The 26,949-nt window shown below is 35.6% G+C and overlaps 2 protein-coding genes across 2 annotated transcripts; both read right to left on the reverse strand.

Annotated features, from left to right (window-relative positions):
• Positions 1-925: 925 nt before the first annotated feature.
• On the reverse strand, positions 926-7,324 carry LOC107782964 (uncharacterized). The gene is made up of 10 exons (XM_075217743.1): positions 6,905-7,324; positions 5,086-5,290; positions 4,563-4,653; positions 4,312-4,457; positions 3,670-3,913; positions 3,311-3,415; positions 2,974-3,156; positions 2,628-2,832; positions 1,752-2,238; positions 926-1,314 (listed from the first exon to the last, which is right to left on the reverse strand). The coding sequence occupies exons 1-10, from the start codon at positions 7,125-7,127 to the stop codon at positions 1,218-1,220; spliced, it is 1,986 nt and encodes a 661-aa protein (XP_075073844.1). The 5' UTR covers positions 7,128-7,324; the 3' UTR covers positions 926-1,217.
• A 2,658-nt stretch (positions 7,325-9,982) lies between these two features.
• On the reverse strand, positions 9,983-15,788 carry LOC107829347 (vacuolar protein sorting-associated protein 9A-like). Its single transcript, XM_075217744.1, has 5 exons — positions 15,443-15,788; positions 14,616-14,763; positions 13,615-13,785; positions 12,345-12,518; positions 9,983-10,994 (listed from the first exon to the last, which is right to left on the reverse strand). Exons 1-5 carry the CDS (start codon positions 15,550-15,552, stop codon positions 10,152-10,154), a joined length of 1,446 nt encoding a protein of 481 aa, XP_075073845.1. The 5' UTR covers positions 15,553-15,788; the 3' UTR covers positions 9,983-10,151.
• Positions 15,789-26,949: the final 11,161 nt, after the last annotated feature.

Raw genomic sequence — 26,949 nt, forward strand, 5'->3', positions numbered from 1 at the left:
ACCAACCTCTAGCCATTAGTCATAGACTTACCAAAACTAGCCAACAAAAATTGAAAAACCAAATAATAAGTTTTTTCTCTCTCAAAGAATCACATGCAAAAATCACCTTCCATATTTTTAAGCGTGATTAGCAACATTAGATACAAGACGGAAAGGAAATTTCATGGACGGGGTAGCAAATAAGGTGATGAAATACAAAAATCTATACAATATTCCAAAAATCTAAACAAAAAAGGAACTTTTTCAATGGGTATAGTTGAAATTCATTGAAAATATATAGATAAGTCAATATACAAAATTTGAGGAAAATTGGAGGGGATTTGGACTGGTTTTGTATCAAAATTCGTAATTAAATCGAGTTCAAAAAAGTCTTCTGTGACACATGTATCAAACATGTATCATGCATGTATCTCACACACAGGTATACACGGTTATACATGTGATACACAATTGATACATATGTGATACACAAACGATACACAATATGATACATATATCATTTTTTTATGTTCAGCTTTTACTTCGAATTTTCAATTCAAACCACCTCAAAACTTCGAATTTTCAATTCAAACCACCTCAAAACTTCACCAAATCATCCCAAAACTGAGATTCAAGCTCCTTAAGTTGTGCCCAATCTATTCTAATAACACCCACTCAAAACAAAGCAAAAATTTGATATTTTTTTGCTACAAATAGCTAATTGGCTAATTTGACTAATATTAATAATATTTTATCAATTGACCAATTTTTGTAATGAGCTTCTTATAAATGAACATAGTTGGTAATTTCCCTTTAAACTAATGTCACCGTTGTGGTGAGAGGTTTGACACAGACATCAACCTGTATATTTAATAACCAAAAGGTAAATACATGTAGGATTGGGACAACAATTATGTCCACCTGGAATACAAAGACAGCGAAACCATCTACAAATGAGTTGCTCATGCTGCAACATGGATCTCTATTTAATCATAACCAGTTATTCTTCTCTTTTTCAACAACAACAACATATCCAATATAATCCCACACAGTGGAGTCTGGGGAGGGTAGTGTGTACACAGACGTTATCCCTACATTGTGGAAGCAGAGAGGCTATTCTTCTCTGTTTCATGGAGATATAATTCTGCATGCTTGAAGAGAAATAGAAGACTACAGAGCTACTGAAGAAATGCTAGTCTTTCTAATCCTTCGAAGTCTAATAAATTTGTAGTTTCAAGTCAATAGAATGCTCTGGATACACTCCACAAACCAATAAATACAGAAACCATAATCCCAAAGACATATGGCTTTCCAACAGCACCTGACGATACAGACCTGTGCAAAGATGGCACCAATCACAATTACAAAGAAATTCATACAAAAATAATACTGATCGTTATCATGTCAAATAAACTTTAGCAGCTCTAAAATAAAACTAGCCGTCATGATTAAAGACATTACTTTTGGAATCAATATCTAGAAATACTTCTGAATCATGTTGATAATTAAGAAGAAGCAAAAAGGAAACACGTTGGGTGTCGACTAGGATTAGTTACTTTCATGTGCAGTTAAACATTATGCTTAAGCAAGGAATTGACAGAAAATGTGTACGCTATACTCTGGAAACAGCATTGAGTGGCACTGATGTGAAACAGGAAAAAACGAAGGATGAAGGAAGCAGCAACGTACATACTGAATAAAACTATTGGAAGGACAGAAATTTTTATTAAAACTAGCAAGCTTAAGCATCTGGCCTGAGTGATGATATTTACCTTGCCACTGTTGACTTAGATGTGTTGAGCCCAAATCCAAAAGGAAACAGTGGATCATAGTGGGGGTCACCAACGTTCATTGGAAGTTGATCTACAGTTTTGAACCATGTTCTTGGAAGTTTTCCAGTAAATCCATAGTCCCCAAAGAGAATATCAGTGATACCTTGTCCTTCACTACCAGGTAACCAGGCTGCTACAAGTGCATCAATTGAAGGTAGATATGGTTCAATCACAAGCGGTCGACCAGATATGATGATTACAACACACTTCACGGACGGGCAAACATGGTTAATGACATCAGGCCCAGAATCTGCTATTGTGAGAGTAGGACTGTCTCCTGCCGTCTCAGCATAAGGACGCTCGCCAACAACCACAATAGCATAGTCAAAGCCACCAGAACTAGCATACTTGCTGTCAGGATTCTCAACATAGGTTACTTCTGTTCCTGGATCTACTGCAGACTTTATTGCACCAAGGATGGTAGTCCCTGTTAATGAAGTTAATTCTGTTCAGCCATCTCTTAATGAAGTTAATTCTGTTCAGCCATCTCTCAACACTAGTCGACTCACAAGAGCAAATGGTTATTTGTGCATTACCGACATTACTTATTTAGTCTGCTGCAGTTTCCAATAACCACAACTTTAGAGTCTATAACATTTTTCCAAATGATTTTTTGCACGATTCAATTATATTATGAGAGCAACTTCTATACTCGGTCTGCTTGTTTTTTTCCTTGTCATGTTATGGTGGGGGTGGGGAGCTTATTCAAGAAATTATAAGGTCAAGTATTTTTTGAATTTTCTATTCACAGGAAGTCATTAAAATGTATTATTAGTGGTCTTATGAAATGCATCAGAAGATATAGATTGACAATACCTCCTGTATCGTCATTACCACTAAACCCCTGCCACGCAATAGTCCATCCACCACATTGAAAACCTAAGTTATCAGCATGGCTACCAGCGACCAAAATTTTAGACACTTTCTTAGGAAGAGGTAGCAATGGGTCATTAGCAGTTTTCCCATTCTTCAGCAGTACAAGAGATTTCCGCACAGCTTCCCTTGCTAAGTTCCTGTGTTCCTGATCGCAAACCAGGGGTTATTACAACCACAAGAGCTGAATTTCACAATTCAAACATTTAAAAGGTATACCTCAAACTATGGACACATGCACTGAGTAAATGAGGCCTGAAATGTAAAGTATCACGTGTTAGTGACCTACCTGGCTCCCGACCTCTTTGATGAGGCTGAAATCAGTGTAGGGGTTCTCAAAAAGTCCCATGGTAAATTTAACTAACAAAATCCTCTCCACTGCATCATCAATACGAGCCATTGGGATAAAATTGTTCTTGACAAGGTAAGTGAGATCATTGATAAACTCGGTGAAATTATATGGGACCATAACCTGCAAATGACCAATTTGAAAATATTCCTGATTTAGATTGAACCCTAAAAATTTCTCAAACACAATGCAGCTGAATATTAATTTGTTCCAGCTCTCAAAGTACTAATAGCAGTTTTCAGAATATAGCTGAATGTTGACACTAAAAAGATCTTACCATGTCTATTCCAGCTAGAATGCTACTCTCAACTGAATAAGTGTAGTTGGCATGAGGTGGAGAGGTAATCCTGTCAATACCTTCCCAATCTGAAATGACAAAACCCTGGTAGATTATCAACACCAATCAGTAATATCACCTTCAAATGGTGCAACTATAGGTGATACAACATAGTATTAATGAGCAAACACATTAAATATCAAAACTATATTTCGGAGGATGTTAGTTCCACATTTCTGTACTTCCAATGTGAAAAATAACTAGTCCCCTCCATTCCATATTTTTCAGACGAAGGGTCTGCAAGCTTCCGAATTGACCACTGAGGTTTATTTAATTTCATGATATTTTTAAAACATTACCTTGAACTTGAGTGTGCCCTTGAGAAAACCAGTAACTAGATCATGGTTTGCATGCATCTTTTGGCCATTCCAGCTAGAATAAGAAGCCATTACTGTAGCAACACCTTTGATAATTGCGTCGTCGTAGGCAGGCATGTGAATACTTAGTAACTCATGCATGTTAGTCACGGTGTTATTCTCATTAATACCCTTAGTTGTGCCCCCATCGCCAACAAAGTGCTTTGCACAAGCAGCCACCTTATTCCTGAAAATCAGGAGAGTTGGTGGATTATTACTCAAGGGCAATCCTTTCACAGGCAGATAAATTCACAGAAACTTAGAATTTAATTACCCAAGAACCAATATCAAAATGTAAATATAAGATCTTAACTGATTCATAAAAGGCTCATCAAATAATTGACAATAACTACAAAAATAGGCTAAAAAATTTTGGAAAACAACATTAGTATAAAGCATCTCATATTGGACCTCATTGCACACTAGTGAGAACAAGCAAGCTAAATAGCAGTCAAGGTTCTCATTAACTTAGGTTGGACAATTCTTTGCAGAATGATGAGGAAATTGACCGTATATATAAGTTCTAACTTTCAAAGAGCAGCATATAAAACAATACTTATGGCATTGCCTTCAAAGTTTCCATACTTTCCAGCAACATAAGGTATGCCCTTCCTCGATTCATAAGGAATTTCGCCTTGTAACCCAATTATAATATCTGTCATTTCTTGAACAATCTTGGGATCTTCACTATAACTTTCATAACAGCGGCCCCACCTAGGATCTCTGCAAACCTGCCCACAGAGGTTTAAAGAAAAACTTGAAAGTTTACAATATGAAGTAAAAAGAATGCCACTAATTGTGACAAGATAAATTAGAAATCTGATGGTATCACCTACAGCGATGCAAGGAGCAAATGCATAAGGAATCCCTGTAGCTCTAACTTCAAGAGCAGTAGCAGCACCAATCCTTCGCATGAGTTCAGGGTCCCTGAAGAATAGATATTTGGCAGAATGTTCAGATAAGACCAACATCTTTTTTAGAAAACAAAAAGATAAGGCCAACATCATGTCACTTTGAACTGGGAAACATTTCCAAAAATGCAAAAATGATCGTAGATGATATCAGAAAAAGCTTTTGAACATACAATACATTCATAGTTCCAAGATACAACTTACATATGAGACACAGTTACTGGGCATAAGTTATATGAATTGCGATATATCTTGAAAAGTGATGTCATTTAGCAGAACTGTCTATTAACGGCCAATAAATGGCTGATCCCAATGTTATTTCCCCAAATGAAATTATTAAACTTTTTCAAGAAAAGAAAAATGAAGCTTGAAATTATAACTTTGATATGTCAACACTCGACAAAGAATGTTGTACTTTAAGAAAACATACATGTAAAAATTTCATTACCTAGCAGCTCCAAGCCCAACGTTATGTGGAAATATGGTGGCATTGAAAACATTGTTGTGTCCATGAATGGCATCAATCCCATATATCATTGGAATCCCAAGGCGAGTTGACATAGAACCATTTTGGTAGTCATTCACCATATTAACCCAATCTGCAGCAGTAGCTTTCGGAAGTGGCTCACTTCCCCCACCACTTAATACACTCCCTAAATTAGAATAACCGAACAAAAACTTCAATTTTCTGTATGTCGTGCCCACAAAATATGTTAAGCAAAAGTGGGAGAGCCTTTGATTGGGATTTGACCCCCTACATCTTAATTTTTAAACACAGGTAAATATAATCCATCTTTCATCTCAAAAAAGGTAAACATAATCCAGTCTATTTCCTAGTTTATTTTGACAATGGGTTATTTAGAAGATGTTAGTAATTGCTTGGTTCTTAAAAGATATTCCTGGAGTTCATGTTTTGTTGTTAATTACTGCTTCATAACAACTATCATATCAGAATCTGAATATAAGCAAACAACTGTAAAATAAATGTTGTTTGCAGTTGATTTGTACAAATAATCATTTCGCCGATCACTGGTTTTGCACTTAATAATCATTTCTTCCAATTTCATAGTTTCATTTTTCAAAAGGTCCTAATCATTAATCAATAAAAGCCAAGACTGAGGTATAACAAAAAGATGTTGAAAACATGCTTCCAAACTCCATCGACAGCCTATGCGTACTCTGGATAAATCAAATTTCAATGAAGAAACTGAATCAGTGAAAACTGAAAAGGATCTAACTTTAGCTCAATTTGCCTTATTGCTCTATTCATTTCAGCTCTTTCGCATACTCTTTCTACTTAATTCTTATTCCATCAATTTTGCAGTTCCTGATCTTGTAGTTGAATTGTCAAAAAATGCTGGAGTAACCATGTATACTTGCAACTATTAAGCTGGAATTGTCAAATCTCCAACTATTAAACTGAATCTCAAAGAAAGTAACTGCTAGTAACTTATCATCATCAAAAGATGCAAAGAAAAGCAAAAAACTTAGAAGAATATGTAAAGAATACAACTATATGGATGTGAAATGTTCCTTATCAAAAATACAGATGTGAAATTATACTAATGTAATTCATAGGGAGTTAAAACTCAATTTCTCATAACAATCGACTTCAACTTGACATTATCAACAACAACGACCCAGTAAAGTCCCACTAAGTGGGGTCTGGGGAGGGTAGTGTGTACGCAGACCTTACCCCTACCCCGATAGAGCAGAGTCGTTGTTTCCGATAGACCCTCGGCTCAGGAACAACTTGACATTATCAAATCTATAAGAAAAGTAAGACAACTAACAAAGAAAATAAATGCAAGAAAAAAAAAAAGCAATAAACAAATATGCAAATGATACTACTACTACCATATACTTCAAGCTTTCAAAACAATCTTCGACAATATTTCAAATCTCCAGAAACTAACAGTACAAACCAACTAGAAAAACAAAAAAAATAGACGCAAAAGAAACAAATGTATAGCAGAAAGAAATATACAAACATGGAAATGATACTTCCTCGTTCAATTTATGTGATACATATTAATTTTTAGTCTGTTCCAAAAAGAATGACACACCTCTAAATTTAAAAACAGTTAACTTTGCACTTCCTATGTTACCCTTAACCAGAATCTTTCACAACCAAAATCTTTTATAGCGGCACAAATATTATGACATGTTTAAGGCACAAGTTTCAAAAGTTATATAACAGCACAAATGTTAAATCATATATTTAATTGGAACGGAGGTAGTAATACTACAGAGATTTGAAAAGTTACCAATATAGTAATCTTTCATGACTTGGATTGTAGCACTAGACCTATCAATCTGAGTCATCTGACCAATCTTTTCTGCAAGGGTCATTCTACCAAGAAGATCTTTAACTCTAACCTCAACTGGTTGTTTTGGGTCCTTATACTTGATGTTCTTTTTAGCCATTGCAATCTTGCTCCAACATAGCAGCAGAGTCACAACCCACAAAATCCAGCTTTTCTTACCCATTTTTAACCTCCTCAGCACTGTAATAACATACAGAGGAATGTGGTCTTTTTTAAAAAAAAAACTTGGATTTTGATTGAATACCCAGAAAAATGTAAGGTAAAGGGTGCAAGAAAATGCAGAATTTGAAGGTTGGAGTGGAAAGAATAGGTGGGGAAGTAGCAGAGGTAGTGCGGGTCTGATAAGTTAGCTGAAACTTGAGATATTCTTTGAGAAGTTACACAGTTATATACGGTCTCGTTATTTCTCCAAATATTTAGTTGAAGTTAATTATGTGAATATTTTAATACATCAATTATTTAAGGATAATTTAATTTGTAATGAAAGAATTGTTTTATTGTGATGAAGTATGAATAAATTATTTACTTTTAAAGTTATTTTGTCTTAAAATTATTCAATTCCTACATTGTCTAATGCTATATAATATTTTTATATTCTATTTCGCATAAAAAAATTATTAACTTAATGTTGAGTATTATTTCAATGGAATGGACCAAGTGACCCCTACATTGTTCTTTAGCTTTTGTCTTTCTTTTTTTGGTTAAATCTCACATTTCTTTTCTAAATAAAGACGTGAGGTTTTCGAGAAAGACAGTTTCATGTGGGAACTAAAACCTTTGTACGGAATAGCCTGTGGTAGCTCATCGAGATTTGAACCAAATGCATGTTCTTCGTTAAAGCAAAAGTTCTCATACAATTTATGGCCCCGTATGTTAATAGTTTTTTTTCCGTAATTTATTTTTTTTTTCAAAAATATGTTTGTTCCTGAAAATTTACCAGTTTTTATAAAAATCTCAAAAATAAGTTTTTCAAAAATCAAAAAGTGATTTTGACCACTTTTTCAAAATTTTCAGGAATTTTTTGTTCTCCGTTCACAAAACTGTAATATTTTTTTAAGTTTCAAATTCAAATATCATTATTCAACTTAATTCCAAATACCTTTTTTTTTTCAAAAATTACAATTTTTATGTCCAAACGCCTTTTATAAAAGTTACAAATAGTCAAATGACTCTCACATGAGGATTACTCAAACGGTCAAAAGTCAAAACATTCATAATCTTGCAAGAAAATCAAGAGATTACGCATAGATCACAAAAATAAAAGAATAATACTCGCACTTGTCAAGAAATTAATTTACTATATAAAGCATTATTATAGAATTAGAGGAGAAACTTTTTTGTCTCTAAGTAATTCTCACTTATAGAATTATAAAAAAAATTGAAAAGAAAAACAATATTTAACTAATAAAATATCCATGTATTACCATGCATTATTAATACACCTTATTCCGCATTATTCTCGTTTGGTTTGAATACGGCTTATGCTGGGATTAGTTATCCTGGTATTGTTTTTTATCCATTGTTTTATATGTTGCATTAAAAAAAAAATTGCATAATTTCTAAGAAGAAGGTATAAGTTATCCCGACACTAATTACCCACCCTCAACAAGGTATAAGTTATCCCGGTACTAATTTTTATCCCAGAATAACTTATACCAGATTTGCTAACCAAACAAAATATTAAGGTGATATTAATTTTTTATATCAGCACTATACTTTCTTATACCTCATATCAAACGACCCCTCAGTGTAAAAAGTACTGCATTTGTTTATGGAATATTTTTTGAATCTATAAGCAATTATGAAAATTTCCCTTTATTTTTTTGCGCATGAAGAGATGGAATTTATAATGGAAATTAAGGTGGATCGTTACAAACCGGAATTGATCGCGATGTTTTACTTCGATGCAAGTCTGCGCGAAATTGAAATAAAGCATTATGGAGAAATTAAAAAATATCAAGATTCACAAGTGGTCATTCAAAAATAACCACAGTTTCAAAAGTAATCGAAATTTAGTCACTTTTCATGTAAAGATAAATTTGAACAAAAATACTGTTCAAAATCCGAAAAAATACTCCAGTATATTATACTGGAGTTCCAGCATAAATACTACTGGAGTTCCAGCATAAATACTACTGGAGTTCCAACATAAGTATACTAGAACTTCAGTATATTATAATAGAACTTTCCGCGTGTTGGAGTTTCAGCATAATATGTTGGAAGTTCATACACAGGTGCACCGATCTCCAGTATATTATGCTGGAATTTTTCGTGTTGCAGCAAAATAGTGGCTATTTTTCAATAACTTTGCAAACACTGGCTATTTTTGAATGATCAGTCCGAAAACTCGCTAGCCCGTGCTATTTTTACCTGAAAACGTGATACGGTCCTCACCTAAGCTATGAGAACCCCAGGTTGTTCTCTTTTCTCAATAATTTTATTATTAAATCGATGACTAGATAAGAAAGCAGGGTGCTAGTCAATATTTAAGCATCCATTCCCATAGAAGGTTGAGGCATTCTTTCTATTTTCTTTTTCCTTCTTCTTCTATTTTTCTCCGATCAGTATATGGCAAGAGATAGAGCATCTCAGTATATGTAATCAAAAGTATTCACCTGTGATTAGGAATCAAATGGAGCTTACATAGAGCATCTCAGAATGTTTGCTCTAAGTTGGATCCTTTCATAGAGTTGTAATGGTTGGGGTTAAAACCTCTTCTAAGGACAATAACAGAATTTCCAGATTTTCCCTGGTTTGACCATTATATAATGACCAGAAAATTGTTAGAATTAATCACATGTTTTTTGAAATATTTCATTGTGCTCCAAAATATCACCCATCAGGGTTTGTTATTCTTTCTGTAAAGAGTTTCTCACACACACACAAGAGAGAGAGAGAGAGAGAGAGAGAGAGGGAGGGAGGGAGAGAGTGAGAGAGAGAGGGAGGGAGGGAGGGAGGGAGGGAGGGAGAGAGAGAGAGAGAGAGAGAGAGAGAGAGAGAGAGAGAGAGAGAACGGCGGATTCCAAGTAGTCAATTGTCCACATGGTTATCAAAAAATACTGGTAAGATCAGGATTTCTGACTTCTATTATACTGTCCAGAAAGAATCAAGTGGATCCTCATTCTGTCGCTAAACAGACAGAAACAACATAAACTATAACATGATTCTACATTAGTTTTCCACTGAATCATATTTGCAAAACTTCGCTCCCTTCTTCACCGCTACCTGAAACAACTTCATTTTCCTTTAACTTGGATTCATCACTCTCAAGAGACTGAGAAAGTACTGAACTTGAATCCTCGGGACCATCCTTTTGCATCTCATCATTTGGCTCTCCTGCTGAGGTGGCCTTTGATTCAGTGGTGATTTCAGATTCAGGGAATTGACTTTGTCCTTGATTGGGCAATGGTGGAGATGGATTGCCAATGCCGGATCCTTTAGCAAGGCAAACATACTTGAAAACAAGGTGCTTGTAATTGCTTAATAGTTCTTCGACATCACCCACTGTTAGGTCACCAGCCTGGGAATATAGGTAGGGGAAACTTTGAAACACTTGGCTGACACTATCCTCCTTCATAAGCATACCAGCCCCTCTATTTTCTAGATCCGAGAGTGATGGAATCTTTTCCATTGATGACTGACTTTTGACATATGGATCCTCGTTCTTGGATTTTGTTTCTGTTGATGCAACTGAGAATTTTGGCAGTGTAGCAGGGCTTTGAGGCCTATTTGACCTAAAACTTAGTTTAGCCTCATAAGTGTCTGATCCAGGAACAGGCCCAACATTCTGATCACTTTGACCCAGTACATTGTTGTCGGCAGAGAGACCAGAAAGAAGTGCTCGAGCAGATTCCATATTTGTTTCAAACTCGGTGTCATCCATAGAAAGAGCCTTTGCATCGATATTCAAAATGAAAGATTCTGCAGAAAGAATGTTTGTGAAGAAGTATGCAGCTTCAGAAACCAAGCGAGTTTGCCGCCTAAACCTTTGTATGTACAATAGATTTGAGTGCAGTTGAGGGGGGTTAGCCTGATTGTGACAAAAAATAAAAGCTAATTTAAAAACTGAGTACAAGGGCAAAAAAAGAATTGTACAATTGGTCAATTAGAATAACGGGAACAGAAAGAATTTCGATCATTCTTCAGTATTAAATAGACAAGGAACTAAAACCTCATTTACAACACTAGTAATCATGGGTACAGAGATGGGATAACAGAAAAATAGCATCAGATGATAATAGAAGAGATTGTGAAAGTAAAAATAAACGGAGGACTGTGAATCAGATTATACTGTGGGGATTTGGAAGGACGGTGTGCGCGAGGATCTGGGAATATCCCACTCATGTTTCATCAATTCAAGGATTTGTCGAGAATCTTATTGAGATTAAAGTTCACTTTTTTTCCCTTCAAATTTCTGCGGGAGAATTATAATGTTACAATTCATATAATGTTAGCCCAATTCAAAAATAACATACAAGCTATTTGGGGGATGAAAGGCGGGTGACAATGATAGGAAAGAGAAAGGTGCAATAATGGATTCTTCCGCCACTAATCTGGGTGCCTCCCTTTCGGATGCATTTGAATTCATGAATTCCAACATAAGCAAATAAGAAAGTTTCTACTGTTGATTCATCAGAGAGAATTACAATCTCCCATGTTAGTCAGCTTGGGCAAAAGAATCCAAAACTAATTAGTCGTACCAGCATTCCAGCAATCCTTTCCCCAATACATGTACCAAAGTTGTTGTTTTTTTATTTTTTATAAGGATGTACCAAAGCTGGACCATTGTCCAGGCAAACCTTGCTCGGTGCCGTTAGGCCTCTAATGCTGAAATCAACTGCCCTATAGGGAAATCATTACAGTAGACTAGCACATGGAAGTCACAGAAGGTGAGCAAAGAGTTAAGGAGTTGAATATCAAGATGATATGCAGTTGGAAAATCCTCCGTCTGATAATCATGATAGAGAAGGCAATACTTTGTCCGAAAATGAGAAGAAATAAAGGGAATATAAAAGGAAGATTCTGATAAATGATAATATGCCTAAGCAAAAACATTGAACACGTGCTAAATTGAAGCCTTAACAGTTCTGAGTAGGACAGAAGATAATGCTCCCCCAAAATATCCCCATTGCAGGAAAAGAATAAACAACACTTATTTTGTTTCTCAGAAGGACAGAAGAAAATACTGCAACATATTCATGTTTTTTGTAGATCATTGGCGATGGAAAGGCAGACTATCTTTTAAAGTTTATTTCATATTTCGCTTAAGTTCATCTGGATGAGTTTTCTGGGAGCATACCAAACACCATCATTCACAACCTAAGGGATCCATCAGGTCTGAAGAATAATATATCACATGAATGCAAATGAGCCAGCTTACCTTTATGGTGACATATATGAGAACTGGAAGAAAATCATCAGCTCCTGGAGGGTTTTCGTTTGCTGAAACAGAAGTCAAGAGGTTATTGATAACCTTGCAACAATTAAGAATGCACACAAGTTTGTCCCTTGGTGCCCTGTACATATTTATCTTTTGAAGCTCCTTCTGCGCTAGCTGTCAAAATGTAGCATGTAGTGAAAGAGTTAGACATCTCATTGCACAATGACATTCAAGAAAGATCTATGCTTATTTTTGACGGGGTGAAAGAGCTATGCTTATTCTAATCGAGATCACAACTCAAAGGGACTGCATAAAGAGGACATTTCTATTTTTTAAAAAAAGTGTGCTCCAATACTGTGAAAATACTCTGAATTTATTTATTTTTGGCAAATAAAAAAAAAATCAGAGAATATTTTCATAGTACTGGAGCACACTACTTGGCAAGGTGTAATATATGCACAAACACAAGAAGGTTAGCTCTACCTTGGTTATTTTTGTGAACATACTATTTTTTTGTTTATCAGTTATTATCATAATACTGATAGCTGTGCAAAAGACTATTTTATTTGATTACTAAACCTGTTCAGCAGGCTAAATCAGCAAAAGGTACTCTCTTTGCGTAGATACACTTATATGACTTTATCCTTTCCCTAAAGAATAATTTACATGTGGCTTTGTCTTAGCCCGTAACCTGTCTAATGTAGTAATAATCCTCCAGAGACATGTACTCTTCCAAAGTTTCAACAACTGGTTGCGAGAATAATTTTTTTTTTCCTCCAATCAGCAACCCATACATACACCCACTAAGATACACACACGCACACGCATATTACAATGTGTGTCGTGTGTGTGTGTGTATAAAGAAACTCACTACAGTTGAGGAATGATCAAGTACGTCTCGCAAAAGATGTAACAGATGGCTTTACAAGAATATAAAAATAAACCACAAGAACATTTCAATTAGAAAAACTGTGAGCCCGCAACATTTGTTTGGGAAAATTATGTATATGTACTGACTAATGAACCAACAAACTGTGCAAAGACAAGTGCATTTTGCTGTGAAATATAAAGGCTGGTAATTTTATTACTTCACCCATGCATCATCATCATATGAGTGACAGGCCCAAGTCCCAACAGCAGTAATCAAGTGAGAATATTTCATCTTCCGGAATCAAGTGAGAAATCACTTCACTTGCATTCATTTCATGATATCTTGAACAGAATCAATTAATGATTCATCAGAAATTTACTTTTTACAGAGTTCACTTACCAACCATGATGATTCATTTTCAAATACTGGTTTGATATCCAAGTTCTCAGGCCTAACAAATTGTTGAATCAAAGCTATTTTCTCATGAAGCTGTTCGTCAACTTTCACATCTTCAGGAAATGAAGCAAATGTACGTGTAAATAGCTTTGTCATAACATACTTCTCAAGTCCCTGTTGTTTAAAATAATACGAATATGAGCAAACAAAGTATAGACAGCTCAGAAAAAACTAAACTTGTGATCAGTCGAGAAGCAGCATACAGCCATACACAAGCATCGAGTATAAAGGATGTGCTATCCATGAATAAGACACAATATATTGAGTCCACATGTTGGAGCAAATTTATACAATTATAACCTGAGACTTTTACTGACAAATTTATGACAGATGTAAGCATGCTGAGATAAAAGGGAATATATGATAATTCTACTTGGTACTTCTAGTCACATTACCAATAGAAAATCTAATTCAGACATGGGAAAAAATACATTGAGGAAATCTGAATTTCTTCTGTTCCTTGACTCCTTCTGTTATTTAATCTTTTAAGGTTTGAAATATTTGAGAAATATGTGGAACCTGTTTTTTTGGATAAGGATATATGTGGAACTTCCTTCTGTTACTTATGCTTTTAAGATTTGATATTTGATAATTATCAATATCATGGAGCAGGCTGAACCTTCAGTATATTCAAAAATTAGCATGCAGATATCAAAAGTTTGAAAGTCAGGAGACTATAAGCTCATTACTCTATCATGTTCCACTAAAATATCGGGCTTCTTGTTAGGAGCAGTGTTTGAACTTGTGACGTGCACCCTAGCCGCACATCCCGAGTTGTGTCCTAACAATTGATCCAAAGCCCTAGGGGCTTGTAGGGTTAGGGGTTGATTTGTGGGGTTGGAAGAAAGCCGATAGGTTGAGGAGAGAGAATTTGAAATGCAAATGACAAACAAGACTGATAACATTCATGTTAAAGCCTTATTCAACATATAAAGTGTACTCACTTCACCAGCACTCTCTAACTCCTCCTCAGAACATCCAGCCCAAAGTGAATGAGCTCTGAATGCTGTTTCCATATTTCCGAGGAACTCCTGCACAGCTGCACTGTCCCTCTCTGCGTCTGGAGCATTATTCAAGAATGATACAATAAAACTGCAAAAAGTTCCAATTAGTAATAACCTTTTCCCTGGAATGGACATACGATACCCACATCTCTTCTAGGTCCTAGTTGATTTTAAAGGGCATACATTGCTGTTTATGTGAATTTGAACTTATTAGATATGCACATATCCAATTTGCAGTCATAAATTTTAGGATTTTAGGCAGTTAGTAGAAAACCCAAAGCCCATGAATGCATCCACTTAAGTGTTTTATAATCACGAAAAGTATGAGGAGATATTATGCTAAGATGATAATTATAAGTCATTAAGATATATCTTCTAACACATACTTCAAGCAAACATATTTAATTAGTTACTATCAAACTTAAATATTGCAGCGGACAAAATATATAAAAGAGAATAAGTAACTACTCTTCCTTTTATTCCCCTCAGTTAACTGTCCTAAGTTGACTTGGGCAATCAAATTCATCCAAATTTGCAATTAACAAAATCATTTATTCTTTTATCCAAAGTAAGCGCCTAATTTGATCTTTCTAAATTTTCCTAAGTTGCTTTTGGCGCACAAATTATGTATTTGACTATCAAATGTAATTTTTATCCTAATTTAGTAATCTGTCTACTTTACTCCTAGCTAATTTCTTCTCATTTGTAAGGTTATTTTTCCAGGTGCCAACAGAAACAGGCCTTTATAAGAGGATGATTGGTAGTACCTTTTGATACCTTTGACGAAATCGGTGGCTGATGGATCACGCATGCGCTGAAGAAAATCATGCCACGTCAATGGTGCAGTTGATGATCCTAATACGTCGTTGTTCTCCATTTTTCAGATCGACTGGCGACTACTTCACTATGATTTATTACTGTAATACTTTCACCAAACTGTTGAATATGAAACCTGAATTGAAGAAGACGACGACGAGGGCAGAAGCTAAGCTTCCGGCCACTGAGAAAGAAGACTCTGATCTGTTAGTGTCAACGTGAATATGGGGCCCCGAAATCAATTGGTAGTTGGGCTTGCAAGGACTTGGGCCTGTTATATTGAAGTCGAAAGAGGAACTTACAGAAACCACTGCCTTTAAGGAGCTTTTATAACATGAAAAAATGACACCTGATAACAACATGTAAGGGGAATTGGCAATTTTTTAGCCTTGTATTAGATTTTGGCAAAGCTAGTCCCAAATAATTGGGCATTATATAACCAAATTCTAAAAGCTACTCTATTTTATTATTTATTCTCCTAATCGTTTGGAGCCCTCCCTCTATTGTTCGCTGGTCCCCCTCCCCCTTCTTGTTTGCTGCCTTCCCCGTTCCCTCCCTATTCCAAATGAGATTAAAATGGTGGATTAACTCTATGGTTTACATGTGCATAAAATTCGACAAATTAAGCAATTTTTGCAGGTGGATTAACTCTAGTATTACCCATCAAGTACGGAGGGGCGAAGCTCTAATATAGAGCGACCAATTAATATGTGCATACAATTTTTCGAGGTCCAAACATATATATGTGTGTATTCATAAGAAATTATATATTATACACTGATATATGCATGAAGGAAATCAATTTTTTGATATACATTTTAATATATACAAAGAAGGATAATAAATTTGTGATATATATTTTGCTATACACGTTTTATTATGTATTATACAATGTGATATACAAATAATATAATTAGTTTTGTGTTATACACTTGGATATAAAGATAATAATAAATTATAGACAACTACCAAAGGAAAATAAATTTTTGATATATACAAAGAAGAAAAATAAAATTGTGATGTATATATTGGTATACATGTTATTTAACATGTTATACAGTATGATATACAAAAAATAAAATTTATTTGTGTTATACACTATGATATACAAATTATATTTATAATTTTTAACATTTTTAATGCTCGTGAGAAATAATTTAAAAACATAGAAAAAAATTGTAGAGATTCGGGAGAAAATCTTGAAAGATTTTTGAATCTTAACGAAAAAGAAATAAAAGCCTATTTTTAGGGTGATGGTTGGACCAGTAGAAGAGAGAGAAGATCATTAAATTTTAAATTTAGGCTACGTGTGCCAAATGCTAAAAGATAGGCCATTTTCTGCCAATTATTGGACTAAGTTGTTATGCAATGCCAAATCCTCTTTTAACATTCCGTAGCTACATTTTATATAGTTATATTTTGTGGCTAGTTTGGGATAGTTCACTGTATTTGAGGGTATTTGAATACACTATTCAGCTGTAGTTTTATTTTTTATTTTATTTTTTCCCCGTGTATTTGAGTGTGTTTGAATATATTATTCAGTTGTATCCAACCTTATTTGATATCGCAAGATTGAATGTATTGGACTCTATTTAAATGTATTTACATTAAAAAAAGTGACGAAATGAAGAATACAGTCAAATACGGTCAAATCTCCGGCAAAAATATAAAAAGTATTTAAAAAGGAGAATACAATCAAACCCGATCGGATCTCTAGAGAAATACAAAGCACCACTATATTTACACTAAGAAAATAAAGAATATTTTCAGATTCTTTTAAAAATATACTTTTTTGATTTAAAAAAATAAAGAATACAGTCAAACCTCCGACGAGAATACAAAATACATTGTATTTAAAAATGGAGAATACAATCAAGTCCCGTCGGATCTTCGGCAAAAATATATAATACACTTTAGATATCCGACGAAATACAAAATACGTTGTATTTATACAATAATTTTCTAGCGTGGGACGTAGTGGATGAGAAAGAGGAGGCTCCTTTTTCCGGCATGAAAAGCAGTGGTGGAGGAATAAGTTTCTGGCCAGATGAATACACTCAGATGTGAGATACATAGAAGGGTAAAAAGTCATGGATTCTGGCATCTCCGTCAGATCTAGATCCGGTTACACCTCCGATCTTCCTCCACCATTATTTTCGCCACCGGTAATGGAATGATCATAACTTTGTGGTTTCAAATCTGGATTTGACGATGGATGGCGATGGTGTTTAAGGTTGATTCATGATGAAGGGAGGCGGTTGTTTGGTTGGGCTCCGATAGAGCTTCGCTGAAGAAGATGACCAGCGGTGACTTCTCTATTGTTACTGCTTGCTGGACAGCGGCGGGTGGCGATGAAGTTGGATATGCGACTGGAAGAGGGAGGAGAGAGATATAAGAATGAGAGAGAGTTGAGGGAGAAGAGGAAGAGAGAGGGTTTGGAAAAAAGATTGATACAGTAGAATAACTCTATGTATTTGATATATAGCTATGATAGGTAAATTGAACATTTATTGTAGCTATGAAAAGTGTTGCTGAAAATACAATTACAGTTGAAAACTAAAATGAAAAAAATAAAAAAAATCCAGGCTGAGGCGCGAATATTTCGCTCTCTTTAAGGAGATTCAAGCCCACTGCAGCAAAGTCTTCACTAGCCCAGCAGTAATCTTCTAGACTTGTCTCCCCCAGGATACAACATGTCACGACCCTAAATCTGGACTCGGTCGTGATGTTGCCTATCGTGAAACAAGGCCAACCGACACAAACCCCCAATACCAATTAACAGTTATTTATTTCATAATTAGGCCATTAATAAGTGATAAATACAAAAAATAAAGTGAAATAGAACAAGTACGAAATAAAACACAGTCCGACATCGGGGTGTCACCAGTCATGAGCATCTAAAATATCCATCTAAGAGTTCTAAAAGTCTACACAGTCTAGTACAAGGCTAGTACAAGGAAAAATAAAGATAGGAAGGAGAAACACTGGGCTGCGAACGCCGAGCAGCTACCTAGTGAACTCCGAACAGCCTGCTGGAAGCAATCAGCCCTTGCTAGCGAGACCCGAAGCTCCTGAATCTGCACACAGGGTGCAGGGAGTCATATGAGTACGCCAACTCAGTGAGTAATAAAAGTAAAAGTAGCTGAGCGATAAGAAAATATGTAAAACACAACAAAATGCTACAAAGAGGCAGTGTATAACCAATACGATGCAATAAAATAGTGAAATCTTATAAAAACACCTTAGTTCAGTATAAACTTCTTTAAAACATCTTTTAATAGTTAAACGAGTGAGTGAAAAAGTAGTGAGAAAAGGTAAACATATAAAACCAGTCCCTCGGGCAAAGTACCGACAGAATCAGCCCCTCGGGCTATCTCACAATCACTCGTATCAGCCTCTCTGGTGATAACATGGAATAACATCAGCCCCTCGGGATATATCACATTTCATACTGGGTACCCGCACTCACTGGGGATGTACAGACTCCGGGAGGCGCCCCTTACGGCCCAAGCCAATAACAAGTCATCTCGTGGTATAATCAACAGGCTCTCGACCTCATATCAAGCCACCTTGTGGCATACAATTCAGGCCTTCGGCCTCATAATCATGAATCATCACAATATCGTTGCGGCGTGCAGCCCGATCCCATATTAGCCTCACAACATAGGCTCTCGGCCCTACTCAGTCAGAAATCTCTAAAAGCCACTCGGGCACACTAAAATATGATGCTCAGCTCAAAATATCATTTAAGATGTCAAAACAGAGTAAACATGTATGAGTTATGAAAATAGTAAAAAAAAAAATATAGCATGACTGAGTATAAATATAAAGTCAAAATAGTAAGAAATAGTAGTAAAAATCCCCTAAGAGTCTAAAAGAGTTGGCACACGGCCCAAATATGGCATTTAGCCCAAAACATGATGATAGCAAACAGTTTTCAATCAAATACGTAGTAAAACAATCATTCGGGACGGACTAAGTCACAATCCCCAATAGTGCACGATCCCACACTCGTCATCTAACACGTGTGTCACCTCGAAATAGCACAACGATGTGAAATTAGGGGTTTCATACCCTCAAGACAACATTTACAATCATTATTCACCTCAATCCGGTCCAAACTCTAGCCCGCGATGCCTTTGCCCCTCGAATCGGCCTCAACTCGCGTTGAATCTATCCAAAATCAGAATCATGATGTCAAAATATGCTAAGGGAACGAAGCCCATGCGAAAATAATCAAATTACAACATAAATCCCGAAATTAACCAAAACCCGACCCCCGGACCCACTGTCACACCTGCTTTTTCCGGCACCGCGAGGGTACGATGGAGTTTTTTCCAATTAAAGGACAATCGAAACGAGATTTATTTAATTATTTCAGAGTCGCCACTTGGGAGATTTAGGGTGTCCCAAGTCGCCAATTTTAATCCCGAATCGAGGAAAAGAATGACTCTGTATTACAATCTGCGAACCAGAAATCCGGATAAGGAATTCTGTTAACCCGGGAGAAGGTATTAGGCATTCCCGAGTTCCGTGGTTCTAGCACGGTCGCTCAACTATTATATTTGGCTTATTTATCTGATTTTTTTAAATAATTAAGAACTTATATGCAAATTTAGCTTTTAAACCGCTTTTATCATTATTCCTCTTATTATTTTATACAAGAATTGCAACGTTGTGAAAACGCATCTCGAACCACGTCACAAGCAGTGTACACGTGATTTGTTGACGCATTTTGACTCTGCCAAGATTGGGATTTGGGTTACATAAATGCACACCCATGTTTAAGAAAATTCCCTTATTAAATATGCGCCAAAATACTACGCGTTATTATACTATTAGGTAGGACTGTGAAATTTACTAAATGGCCCATCCCGGAATCTAAGTATTTTTTTTAAAAAAAAAATAAGATTGGAGGACCCTGCAAAATTTGTATTGTTTATATTTATTTATTTTTAGCGAAATCCTCCCTTATTTTATGAATATCTTAAAATGACTATATTTCTTTTTATTAAACTTGTCTATAAATACAAAAATCAATTTTTTACATACTTAAAATAACGTATTAAATACTAGTTTAAGACAAATATTTAACGAAATGAAATATCACTAAAAATGTAATTATAAAAAAAATATGGAATTGTCAAATAATATTTTAAAAGAAACTAATTATCCCATCTAGATTAAATTCACATTGTTAGATGACTTGAGCTATTGAAATTAATTATTTACAATTACGAAAAATTAGAAACAATCTTGATTACTAATGCGTATTTCTAAAATTTAATTAATTTAACATTAACTAACCTTTGTTATAATTCAAATCATGTTATAATACTTGATTCGCAAAATCAAAAAAAAAATCCTGTTTTACCTAAATTTAGCTACATGATTTCGATTAACTTAAAGCTAGCGATACTAAAACCCTTATAAATAAGGAACTTAATCCATTTTGCCAAACTGATTTAATAAAGTTATTTTTACGTTATTTTCTTCTCGCTCTAATTATTAGATATACTACCTAATAATCAGGTTAAAGCATTGTTTAATATACGCTACAACATGTCTAGTTATGCCAAATGACAGTGATTTACAGAATAATAATACATGAAATAATCTAAATACAATTAAAAAAAAAATAAAAACTAAATTAAAAATTTAAACTTCCATTCTTCATTTCAGCTTACAAAATACCAAAATTACAGTTGTGTACCTGATATTGCCAATATAAGAAGAAGAAAGTCAGCCACGTAGTACGTAACACATCAACAACAATAATAACCAGCAATCCAGTCAACAGAAATCTCAGTGACAGATTTGAAAATCAAAATAAAATCCAGAAACATCGACAACAAACAACGGACAGAAACCAAGGGAATTTTCAGATTTGAAAGGCTAATTAATGTTTAACCCTTAATTTCAAAGTATATCTTTCAGAAGCCTATGCCCAAAGGGAGGCTCGCAAAGTGGCAGATTTTGCTCACAGAATTTGACATCGTCTATGTAACCTGAACTACGATGAAAGCCCAGGCATTGGCCGACCATTTGGCTGAGAACCCAGTGGATGAAGAATATGAGCCTTTGAAGACTTACTTCCCTGATGAAGAGGTAATGCACATTGATGAGTTGGAACAGGTTGGAGAGCCATGTTGGAAACTTTTCTTTGATGGAGCTACTAACATGAAAGGCGTTGGGATATGAGCTATATTGATTTCTGAAACAGGACATCACTACCCCGTTACGGCTCAGCTTCGTTTCTACTGTTCTAACAACATGGCTGAGTGCGAGGCATGCATTTTGGGCTTGAGGTTAGCTACAAACACGGGTGTCCAAGAAGTTTTGGTCTTGGGGGACTCGAACCTTCTGGTGCACCAGATTCAAGGGAATGGGAAACACGATATTTGAAACTCATACCGTATCGATAATGTTTGCATGATCTTTGTCAATGGTTTCGATCAGTAGAGTTCAGGCATATTCCAAGGATCCATAACGAAGTTGCTGATGCTTTGGCTACCTTGTCGTCAATGTTACATCATCTAGATAAGGCTTATTTCGACCCATTGCATATTCAAGTCCACGATCAGCATGCTTACTATAATGTGGTAGAAGAATAACTTGATGGTGATCCTTGGTTTCATGATATCAATGAATATATCAGGATGGGGTGTATCTGGTACAAGCCACATGTGATCAAAAGAGAACAATTCGGCGGTTAGCGAGCGGATTTTTCCTCAGTAGAGGAGTTTTGTACAAAAGAACTCCAGATCTTGGATTGTTAAGATGGGTAGATGCTAGACATGCCACAACTATCATGACCGAAGTACATTTAGGAGTCTGTGGACCGCATATGAGTGGGTACGTGCTGGCAAAGAAGATTCTTCGAGTAGGTTATTATTGGCTCACTATGGAGCGAGATTGTATCAATTTCGTGTGCAAGTGTCATCAGTGCCAAGTGCATGGAGATTTGATTCATTCTCCACCATCTAAATTGCACAATATGCCTGCACCGTGGCCTTTTGTTGCGTGGGGCATGTATGTCATTGGGCCAATTGAGCCATCATCATCAAATGGGCACAGGTTCATTCTAGTGTCCATCGACTATTTCACCAAGTGGGTAGAGGCTAAAACATTCAAGTCTGTAACCAAGAAAGCGGTGGTTGATTTTGTGCACTCAAATATCATTTGTCGGTTTGGGATACCAAAGGTGATCATTACAGACAATGGGGCTAATCTTAATAGTCATCTAATGAAAGAGGTATGTCAGCAGTTCAAGATTACACATCTCAATTCCACCCCATATCGCCCCAAGGCGAATGGAGCAGTCGAGGCAGCCAACAAGAACATAAAGAAGATACTTCGGAAAATGGTGGAAGGTTCTAGGCAATGGCATTAGAAGCTGCCTTTTGCATTGTTGGGTTATCGCACTACTGTTCGTACTTCAGTAGGGGCAACTCCTTATTTGTTAGTATATGGCACTGAAGATATATCAGAATATTTATCAGGTGTGTATTACTCTCTCTTCTAATTTCCAACTCCTTTTTTATTTGTATTTTTTTCTTTTCTTTTTTCTTGAAAGTTTTAATATTTTTCGGAATTTTTCTTTCTCTCTTAAATATTCAGCTCTTTTTTTTTCTCTCTCTCTCTCTTTTTTTTTCAAAATCTGATCAAGCCCTTCCTTTTATTAACATCTTTCAGCATTAAAAAAAAATTAAAACCCACTATCTTCCACTCATCCCTCTTTTAATCCCACTACCTATTGTTTTGTCCCGCACTTTATTAAACAAATACCCCATTATATCTTGTCCCCCCATGCTTATATTAAACAAATGCATTATTCCCCACCATTATATCTTGTCCCCCCATTATTGATTATTTTAATATTATCTTAATTTTAATGGAAAGAACACTCAAAATAAATAATTATTCAGAATTTTAATTCCAAAAATAACCCTCTGTCCAAATTACCATTTTACCCCTGAACGTACTGCAAATTACCAAACTACCCCCATCAGCTATAACCAATTCACCTAATTAATTTCATCCCAAAATACAACAAATATGACCAATTTCTAAACAAATTTTTAACAACACATTCAAACTAAATGATGAACAACAAAGAAACAACTAAAATTATCTTGATTGAACAATATTTTTAACAACAAACAAACCTACTTTCAGATTCAACACCAACAAACATGTATATTCAGATTTCTAAATTCAATAATCATTTGAACTTAAATTAAATCTAACAACATTACAACCAACAATTTCTATATTAAAACTAAACAAAATCATGAAGCAAACTGCAGAAATAATCAAAAATGATAATCAACAAACAAAAAGATCAAACATATACTAATTTCAGATTCAATAACAATCAAACAAAGTATGGACATAAATGAAAAGATTCATCAACAATAACAAGCAAGTTTTATTCAAATTCGAATTAAACTCGAATTAAGTTTAAACAAAACAAATAAACATATTCAAATCACTAAACTTCAAATAATCAATTGATCTTTTTAAATTAACTCCAACAAAATTATAACAAAGATACATGATTCAAAAAAAATTAAAAACCAAAACATAACTTCACATTAAATCACTGAATTAAAAACGAACTTTAAACAAAATGAACACGAATTTAATCTACATCAAACAACGGATTCAAGCGATTTAAACTAACATTTTTTTATACCAACATTAAATCCTTTTAAATTAATAAAACAAACTGAAAAATAATTAATTGAATCCTCAACTTAAATCTAATAACAATATAATTAAACTAACCATTTTTATCTAAAAGTAAATAAGAAAATGAAATAAACTTATACTAATTTCAAATATGAAAATATCAAACAAATTACGGACGAAACAAAACTTAAACCAACTAACCGGATCGGAACGATGATGAACTGGAACGAAAATAAATCTGCCCGGAAACAAATATCGTACAAACCCATTTCCCGCCAAATCCAAAACGTTTTACTACTTTTATCCAAACCCTAACAAATGGAAACCAAGTAAAAGTAACATCTAAATCAGAGCAAGGAAGAGAGCAACAAAACCTTGATCGACGATGAAGATCAGATCCATTAAGATGCGAGAAGCTCACAAGAGCAGCAATGGCGTTGGGTCGTTTTGCTCGCAGCAGAAGGAACAGAAGAAGCAGACAACGCAGCAGCAGCAACGCAACAGCGGCATCTATGGGTGTCGAGCTCAAACTCGACGATGACGAAGCTGGAAGAAGCGGAAGCAGTGGTTGCAGCGACGAGCTGCAGCTCGTCCATGGTTGGATGTAGCAAAAGCAAGCAGCAGCAACGAACGGAGAAGAAGAAGGAGACACGCAGTAGGGGCAGCCATGGGAGATCGTTTGAGGTGAGGAAGAAGACGAAGTGTGTGTGTGTGTGTACGTTGCTGTGTATGTGTGTGTATGTGTTGATGCGTGTGTGTGTGAAGGGGGGTGGTTGTGGGGATGAGGGGGTAGGGCAGCAGCAAGGGGGGGAAGCCATGGGAGGGGAGCTTGGGGTGTTTTTTGGAGAAGAAGAAGATAAGAAAGGGGGGGGGGGGCGGATGGTTAGTGTTAGGGTTTTTTGGGGTTTTTTTGTTTTGTTTTGTGTAAGATAGGGGGTGTTGGGTATTTGGGTTATGGACTGGGTCGACCCGGTTTAAAATGGACCGGGTCATGGGGAAGGTTGGGTATTTTTTGGGCCTGGGGTTGAAATTTGAAGAAGTGGCCCAATCCAATTTTTCTTTGTATTTTTTGCTCTCTTTTCTTTTACTTCCTAATTAATAAAACTAAAATTCTAAATTAAATTACAAACTAAATTATCTTAAAAAAAAAAACTAATTAACTCTAAAAATAATTATCGCACATTTAAATAGCAATTAACGATAAAATTGCACAATTTAGACGTTAAATGCTAAAAATGCAACGTACATTATTTTTTATGATTTTCTCATTTTGTAAAACAAACTTAAATAAATACTAAATGAAAATGCGACATATTTTATATTTTTATTAATTTAAAACAAATAAACATGCACAGACAAAAATACAAATAATTATACAAAAATACCACAAAAATACAAAAATTACACACAAAGGAAAATTATTTTATTTTGAATTTTTTGGGAGTGATTCTCATATAGGGCAAAAATCACGTGCTCACAGCTGCCCTTCTTTGTCCGAAAACACTAAGGGTTTTCGTGCAATGATAAAGTGAGCGGATACGAGCGATTTTTGCCCGTTCGAGTACTTCGTGTGAAGCATTTTTTGAAAGATTTGACCGAACCTTTGCTTCAGAGGTTTCCTACATATCCTGGGCTGAACAGGAATCGGGTCAATGTAGTTCGGGAAGTTTTGGTAGCTGGGACTACCGTGGGATTGCAAGGTTACTGTTGTTGTATATTGTTACTACTCCTTACCGATCTCCTTATTACACCGTGCTAAAAGGAAAATGAGAAGCTAGGCTAGACTAAAAATTACAAGATCTTATCTATCTTCAACTTGCTTTCTAGTCGGCTTGTGTTTCTTCCTGACTTGACTTGTAGTCTTGCTTTTGATTTCTGTAGTGGAATTTATGGTGGGGGTATTTTGTTGTAACCCTCTGCTTTACTGCCTTCTGACTTGATCTTGAAATGTATTCTTCTGTTGTATGGGTGGGCTCCCAACTTCAACACTTGAAAAGTAAAGACTGAAATGTATTCCTCTGTTATATGGGCGGGCTCCCAACTTCAATGCTTGAAATGTAAAGACTGAAACGTATTCCTCTGTTATATGGGCGGGCTCCCAACTTCAACGCTTGAAATGAAAAGACTGAAATGTATTCCTCTGTTCTATGGGCGGGCTTCCAACTTCAATACTTAAAAAGTAATACTGAAATGTATTCCTCTGTTCTATGGGCGGCTCCCAACTTCAACACTTGAAATGAAAAGACTAAAATGTATTCCTCTGTTCTATGGGCGGGCTCCCAACTTCAACACTTGAAATGAAAAGACTGAAATGTATTCCTCTGTTCTATGGGCGGGCTCCCAACTTCAACGCTTGAAATGAAAAGACTGAAATGTATTCCTCTGTTCTATGGGCGGGCTCCCAACTTCAACACTTGAAATGTAATACTGAAATGTATTCCTCTGTTCTATGGGCGGGCTCCCAACTTCAACACTTGAAATGAAAAGACTGAAATGTATTCCTCTGTTCTATGGGCGGGCTCCCAACTTCAACACTTGAAATGAAAAGACTGAAATGTATTCCTCTGTTCTATGGGCGGGCTCCCAACTTCAACACTTGAAATGAAAAGACTGAAATGTATTCCTCTGTTATATGGGCGGGCTCCCAACTTCAACACTTGAAATGTAATACTGAAATGTATTCCTCTGTTCTATGGGCGGGCGCCCAACTTCAACACTTGAAATGTAATACTGAAATGTATTCCTCTGTTCTATGGGCGGGCTC

The sequence above is a fragment of the Nicotiana tabacum genome, chromosome 7 (assembly GCF_000715075.1).
Source record: "Nicotiana tabacum cultivar K326 chromosome 7, ASM71507v2, whole genome shotgun sequence".
NCBI classification, from domain to species: domain Eukaryota; kingdom Viridiplantae; phylum Streptophyta; class Magnoliopsida; order Solanales; family Solanaceae; genus Nicotiana; species Nicotiana tabacum.

Coding starts and splice junctions, on each gene's coding strand:
- LOC107829347 (XM_075217744.1), bottom strand. CDS start 15,552: ATGGAGAACAACGACGTATTAGGATCATCAACTGCACCATTGACGTGG. Junction 14,764..15,442: donor TTCGTCAAAGGTATCAAAAG/GTACTACCAATC, acceptor AACTTTTTGCAG/TTTTATTGTATCATTCTTGA. Junction 13,786..14,615: donor AGTTAGAGAGTGCTGGTGAA/GTGAGTACACTT, acceptor TTTAAACAACAG/GGACTTGAGAAGTATGTTAT.
- LOC107782964 (XM_075217743.1), bottom strand. CDS start 7,127: ATGGGTAAGAAAAGCTGGATTTTGTGGGTTGTGACTCTGCTGCTATGT. Junction 2,833..2,973: donor TCAAAGAGGTCGGGAGCCAG/GTAGGTCACTAA, acceptor GTTTGCGATCAG/GAACACAGGAACTTAGCAAG. Junction 2,239..2,627: donor TGGTAATGACGATACAGGAG/GTATTGTCAATC, acceptor CTTCATTAACAG/GGACTACCATCCTTGGTGCA.